Below are 5,903 nucleotides of genomic sequence, written 5' to 3'. Positions count from 1 at the left end.
AAAAAAAATAAAAAGTGCTCGATTCTATTCCTAGACTAATGCTACTGTTTTGATATTATTGGTTAAATATTTCTGTATAACCCAATTTGATCACAACTCATTGCTTCAGCAGTTGAAAAATTTATAAATAATTCACTTTTTGTAGCCAATTTTCTGTATCAGTAAGCTTAATAGCTAAAAATGTCTGGTGGCAAAGGGGGATCAGGAAATAGGGGAGGAGGTGGCGGTGGTGGTGGTGGTGGTGGTGGCGGAGGTGGAGTTGGGGGACGTGGTGGAGATGGAGGAGATGGAGGAGGAAAAAATGAAGCCGGCAAATCAGGAAGTCCTGGAAGTGAAAACCAAGCAGATGAGAAATCTAACGAAGGCAAGAAACATCCAAGGGATGGCAAGGACGGAGGATCAGGACGTGGTGGCGATGGAGGTGGTAAACGTGGTGGTAAAGGAGGCGGTAAAGAAGAAAACAAATAATCCAGATCAATGGTCAAAACATAAATATATGTATATTTATTCAATTTTTAACTAAAAGGCCCGAATCGACTCTCCATGTTTTGGAAAATGTACGAACAGCTTTGATCATCGTAGGATGGCTCAATCTTATCGGCCGTAACGCTGGCCAAAATCAGGAATTTGGTTTCTGGGCTCTGGAAATGATATTATGGTGATAAGGTTAAAAATAACTCTTACTTCGAATGTAAGATTAGGATAGGTACCTCCTTCGGTTCGTTGTGCTTCCACAGATCGTTGGCCTCCAGAAAGGTCTTCAGGAGGATGCGCCACTGCCAATAGTTCTCCCTGCCATGGAGCTTAGGTATGGAATGGAAATCCAACTGCAGGTGACCCATTTCGTTCCACTTTAGCGCACAAACTGATTAGACCAGACCAAGTTACCCATAGTTAGGTACACCTGATATGAAAGCTCGAAAGCTTTTCGTATCGCGGACTTAACATTCGCCCAGTTTAACAGCTCTAGACGGGGATTAGTGTTAGATCGAGCGGAATGTTGTGGGCCGTGAATCATTAAACAAATTCTGGTGCCAAGTTGTTAACAGTTGTTCGGGGCGTTGAGGGAAATGCGATTGCATTTCAAGCGGAAAGTGTCAAACATGAATCGACACCAAATTGTTTGCAATTAAACTATTAAGTTATTACAATCAAATTAAATGGCTAAAAAATGTGGAGCACCTAGAAAATTGTTTTGGAACAATGAAAGTATTCAGATAAATAAAATTATCGAACCATAGAGTTGTCAACACGTCGTATCTATACTTTATTTATTTGGTGCTATTTTTGAGGAATACTCTTTTGCTTAGTTTAGTCATGGTAGACCACTTATGCAATATACACATATGGTAATAAATATTTTGGTAAAAGTAGGAAATATTGTAAATATATACTGCACATGAACGAATGAAAAGAGTAACTCCACTTCGTGGTGCAGTTACTACTCGCCTAATTTGCTTTTTATGATTGCTTTTTTGTTGCTTCTATGCAGTAGGGAAAATCCCTGAGCAGAGGAGGCCATTCGTCAGTCAATTTAATAGGGGGAGTTATGGACAGGCCATCGCTATATAGCCGACCACAATTTTGTCGGCTCGATTTAGTTGTCATTGGCTATGACTCAGTTTGGTCGCATGTGGTGGGTGCCACTGCTGCAGTGGCTTAACATCGGATCAGGATTAGGTGTGGGTGCCTGGAGCTTTGGACCAGTTCAATCGGATGCCAGCCAGGATACAAATCGAGTGCCGCAACCCAGCGATGTGGGCAGCACTGCGAATCACACAAGTAAGTATCTCCAATCAACGCAATGCTTTGTGCAGGATTTTATTGCCTATCAGTACTCGCCCGGCAGCTGATTGTGGGCACCCTGCTGCCACCGCAGGTTGCGCCGGGCACCTGGCCACCTGTGCCCTCCATCGTGAGTCCCGGAACCAGCTACTGCCAGTGCGTTCCGCCCGGATCATGCGCCAATCCTCTGCCCACCGCACCCAGCGATGGCAGTGGCCAGATTGACATCAGGATTGTCAACAATGGAGGATATGTAAGGGATAGATAATCATAAATGATTGGGTTATCCTGTTTAACTCCTGTAACTCCTGTTTAGCCCACTGTTCCAACCACATCTTCCACTCTGACATGTAGCTATGGTCTGGTGGCCTGCTGCCAGGCGGGAAGCTATCAGTGTGGTCGGAGGTTCCCGCCTCCACCGGGATCCACCACCGCTGCGCCTGGACAGGCCAGTTTTGGAGCATATCCTTGGCAGGCGGCACTGCTTACCACCGCGGATGTTTATCTGGGTGGCGGAGCACTGATCACCGCACAACATGTTCTGACCGCCGCCCACAAAGTTTACAATCTGGGGTAGGTTCGTTTCTGTTTTTCCCAGATCCCTGTCCAATTCTTTAACTTCATCGTGTTAGGCTCACTTACTTTAAGGTTCGTCTGGGGGAATGGGATGCTGCCAGTACGAGCGAACCGATTCCCGCCCAGGATGTGTACATCTCGAATGTGTACGTCAATCCGTCCTTCAATCCCAACAATCTGCAGAACGATGTGGCCATCCTGAAGTTGTCCACACCCGTTTCGCTGACCAGCAAATCCACTGTGGGCACTGTCTGTCTGCCCACCACCAGTTTCGTGGGTCAGAGATGCTGGGTAGCTGGGTGGGGCAAGAATGACTTCGGTGCCACCGGAGCGTACCAGGCCATTGAGAGGCAAGTGGATGTGCCCCTGATTCCCAATGCCAATTGCCAGGCGGCGCTGCAGGCAACCCGACTGGGCTCCTCCTTCGTCCTCAGTCCCACCAGCTTCATTTGTGCCGGCGGAGAAGCTGGCAAGGATGCCTGCACCGGGGATGGGGGATCTCCGCTTGTCTGCACCAGCAATGGTGTATGGTACGTGGTGGGTTTGGTGGCCTGGGGCATTGGATGCGCCCAGGCAGGAGTTCCGGGTGTCTATGTCAATGTGGGCACCTATCTGCCCTGGATCCAAACAACGCTGACGTTATAGAAACCAATTTTAAACAATAAACTTTACTGCTTGCTTAATATTCTTTTCTTAGTGAAAACATTTTAATATAACATTTAAAATTTTAAAACGATTTTCATTACATTCATTTAATAAGACTAAAATTTATTTCATTTTATGTTATGTATATTTGTTTATATTTCTCTAAACATATTGGACAATTTATTTATATTTGACTGCAACCATTCATATTCAGACAACAGGGAATTTAACTAATCAACGTAATGGCAATCAATGGCTTAATAACGCAATCCCAGAAGTTCGTAGAGCGGCACCTCAGCCACAGATTCACTGGCGCTGGACTCCTCAAAGTCACCGCTCTGCAGGAGATACTGTGGCCGCTCCAGTTCCGGATGGGCCAGATAGAAATCGATCAGGGCAGTGGTGCTCCGCAGGTGGGTGATGCCCTTAAAGATCTTCTCGCGGGTCAGCAGATCATCCGGATAGACTGTCTTAATGACGGTGTCCCCGGATCGTTTTAACCACGGACGATCCTTCAGTGGAACAGTGCGTCCAAATGCACTTAGCAGGGGTTTCTGGTTCACTCGGGTAGCGTGGTCATTAATGTGCTTCTCGTACTTAAGCTCAATGGCCATCTAGAAATGTAATATAATTAATAATCTGGATAACTTGTATATTGATTATAAGGGGATTTCTCTATCGTTACCTACATGTGGCTTGTTCCATTTATCGGCCACTGTCTGAGCAATGGCGTTGACCTCCTTGGGATCTGTCTTCACGGAGGCCAACAGGGTGCGATCGCCCTTGATGGAAAAAAGGTTCTTGACCTTTTCCGGGGTCAAATTGCTTTCCAAGGTGCCAAAGGAGTTCAGCCACTCGACAAAACGTTCTGCCGACTGTGGAGATGGGAATTTTAAGGATATAATGTAATAGAAAAGGGTAACCATACTAACCGCATCCATGAGGTTCTCAGCCTGCTCGTCCAGCGTGACCATGGAGAAGTTCTGGCCCGGATGCTCAACGCGACTCTGCCAGCTGACTCTCTTATCGCGCGGCGCGCACAGAAACTTGGCGTACCAACTGGACTTGTCCACGAATCGATGGGTGTGTCCCACCGGCTCATCCAACTTCAGATCAAACTTCTCGAACTCGTGCTCCATGCGCACAATATCCGAGTGGTCACTCTCGTTGAAGTACTCCTCCACCTTCTTGCGGCCAATTTCAAGGAGCTAAATTATCAGAGGATTTATATAAGGTATTGTGGAAAAGGCTCAAAACTACTCCATATCTACCACGTGGTCCTCTTCCTCCTCACTTTTTTCGCTGCTCTCGGCGCTCATGTAGTCCTCGGGTCGCACCTCCTGCATTTCGTCTCTGATGTAGATGTCCTCGTCCGACTTGGAATAGTCATAGTTCTGGATGCGCTTGACCCTCTCGCGCAATCGTGGCGGCAGCACAAGGGAATAGTCAATGACGGGAATGCGCGGCTGGAAGCGGCAGGCGGCACTGAACTCCACATCCTCAATGGCCGCGTTCCAGTAATCCTTGCCCACCAGTCCCTCACGACTTGTCAGTTTGGAGAATCCGCTCATCCCAGTGCTGGAGGATCGCTCCTTCTGCATGAGCTGCGCCTTCGTCTCCATCCGTTTGGCCTTAACTGGCTTGGCCGTAGTCTGACCAATCGTGGAGTCCAGTCGGGCGGATCGCAACATTCGGTTGATAATTGGCCGATTGGACCGCGCCACAATCGTGTTTCGCACAGTCGACCCATACTGGTGCTCCCTCCTAATTGACATGTCTGCGACTAGAAAGAATATATAACGAAACTGCCGCCGGTGGAGTATCGGAATTTTCGTTCAGTTTGTTTGTTCAATACACATTCGAGTTTCGTTCTATGACAACCAGAGCTTGTAGGCGAGTGTAACACACCATCTGCTGAAATCTATATCGTATAACCTTAGGCAGCTGATTCTAAATTGTGCACATTAGCTTGAGGATGTTCTCCATAGTACTTACATACTTATTTGCTTAAAGGTATTTATTAAATATAACCCATCAGAGTTTATTAGAAAGGTGAAGGTCTGCTGATCTTAGTGATTTTACTTGCATAGAGAGTCACTTTAAGTGACCCGCTTAAAGACGGCCGGGTCTGCTGGGGCAACGATTTAAGTGAAACCATTATGGCAATAATTGCGTATACGACCCGTTGGTGCGCTGCGAACACAAAGAATGTCCGACGGGTGGCAAAAAATCAGAGTGGCACACACAAACGAAAGCATAGGTAAAGCAAGCGGAGTCGGGCTAAAATTTATACCCAAAAGCCAACAGGTTGCCCGAGCCATCTGTTTTACTTTGCTTTCAGTGTGTGCAAACTCATGGATGGGCAGACAGACACCACACGCACACACAATCCCAAAGGCAGACACCTCTGGCCATTTGATGCTCACTTAGCTGCGTCCCACTCATAAACAAGCCACTCATTTGCAGCCAATGCCCAAGGGGTTAATCCCCCCGAATAACCCCTCCAATTTCCCTTATTCACGGCGTGAAATTGGCATGCAAATTTTATGAAATTCGGTACAATTTAATAAAGACTGTGCCTGCACAAAAGGAAAAGGTTCAGTTATGTGATTTAAGGCGTACATCATATATTGATTGGTATTTTTTAAATATCAGCTTTCAATAATTTTACGTTCTATTATATTTAGGTAACAATAATTATTTGTTAAGAAAATGTGGTAACTTATAAGATATTTTAGAAAAATTTTAAAATCTAATTTGCATTTATAAAATTTGTCTGCGGCAATTCCAATGATTTAATGTGGCATCCGACTCACCTCAAGTCCCTTCCGTTGCAAACCGGAAATGAATCACGTCGCACAAAAACTGAAAATCCAAAAAGGATATAAAAATAAGCG

At 46.0% G+C, this 5,903-nt stretch overlaps 3 protein-coding genes across 3 annotated transcripts; 1 reads left to right on the top strand and 2 right to left on the bottom strand.

Annotated features, from left to right (window-relative positions):
- Window positions 1–475: 475 nt before the first annotated feature.
- Window positions 476–851, bottom strand: CG34301 (uncharacterized protein). The gene is made up of 2 exons (NM_001104240.1): window positions 711–851; window positions 476–641 (listed from the first exon to the last, which is right to left on the bottom strand). The coding sequence occupies exons 1-2, from the start codon at window positions 840–842 to the stop codon at window positions 516–518; spliced, it is 258 nt and encodes an 85-aa protein (NP_001097710.1). The 5' UTR covers window positions 843–851; the 3' UTR covers window positions 476–515.
- Window positions 852–1,594: 743 nt separating this feature from the next.
- Window positions 1,595–3,040, top strand: CG13318 (uncharacterized protein). The gene is made up of 4 exons (NM_141574.4): window positions 1,595–1,782; window positions 1,836–2,038; window positions 2,102–2,358; window positions 2,418–3,040. The coding sequence occupies exons 1-4, from the start codon at window positions 1,614–1,616 to the stop codon at window positions 3,004–3,006; spliced, it is 1,218 nt and encodes a 405-aa protein (NP_649831.1). The 5' UTR covers window positions 1,595–1,613; the 3' UTR covers window positions 3,007–3,040.
- Window positions 3,041–3,135: 95 nt separating this feature from the next.
- Window positions 3,136–4,892, bottom strand: CG8236 (uncharacterized protein). Its single transcript, NM_141573.4, has 4 exons — window positions 4,278–4,892; window positions 3,939–4,214; window positions 3,696–3,881; window positions 3,136–3,620 (listed from the first exon to the last, which is right to left on the bottom strand). Exons 1-4 carry the CDS (start codon window positions 4,779–4,781, stop codon window positions 3,264–3,266), a joined length of 1,323 nt encoding a protein of 440 aa, NP_649830.2. The 5' UTR covers window positions 4,782–4,892; the 3' UTR covers window positions 3,136–3,263.
- Window positions 4,893–5,903: the final 1,011 nt, after the last annotated feature.

Source organism: Drosophila melanogaster, chromosome 3R (genome assembly GCF_000001215.4).
Source record: "Drosophila melanogaster chromosome 3R".
Classification (NCBI taxonomy): Eukaryota; Metazoa; Arthropoda; class Insecta; order Diptera; family Drosophilidae; genus Drosophila; species Drosophila melanogaster.
Note: the sequence above shows the minus strand (reverse complement) of the source record. Positions and strands in the feature narration are given on the sequence as shown.

What these genes read in the sequence shown, in the direction of transcription:
- CG34301 (NM_001104240.1), bottom strand. Translation starts at nt 842, where the DNA reads ATGGGTCACCTGCAGTTGGATTTCCATTCCATACCTAAGCTCCATGGC. An exon ending in AGCACAACGAACCGAAGGAG is followed by an intron (nt 642 to 710) that starts GTACCTATCCTA and finishes TATCATTTCCAG; the next exon opens with AGCCCAGAAACCAAATTCCT.
- CG13318 (NM_141574.4), top strand. Translation starts at nt 1,614, where the DNA reads ATGACTCAGTTTGGTCGCATGTGGTGGGTGCCACTGCTGCAGTGGCTT. An exon ending in CAGCACTGCGAATCACACAA is followed by an intron (nt 1,783 to 1,835) that starts GTAAGTATCTCC and finishes ATTGCCTATCAG; the next exon opens with TACTCGCCCGGCAGCTGATT. An exon ending in TTGTCAACAATGGAGGATAT is followed by an intron (nt 2,039 to 2,101) that starts GTAAGGGATAGA and finishes ACTCCTGTTTAG; the next exon opens with CCCACTGTTCCAACCACATC.
- CG8236 (NM_141573.4), bottom strand. Translation starts at nt 4,781, where the DNA reads ATGTCAATTAGGAGGGAGCACCAGTATGGGTCGACTGTGCGAAACACG. An exon ending in CTGAGAACCTCATGGATGCG is followed by an intron (nt 3,882 to 3,938) that starts GTTAGTATGGTT and finishes CCATCTCCACAG; the next exon opens with TCGGCAGAACGTTTTGTCGA. An exon ending in ATAAATGGAACAAGCCACAT is followed by an intron (nt 3,621 to 3,695) that starts GTAGGTAACGAT and finishes TTACATTTCTAG; the next exon opens with ATGGCCATTGAGCTTAAGTA.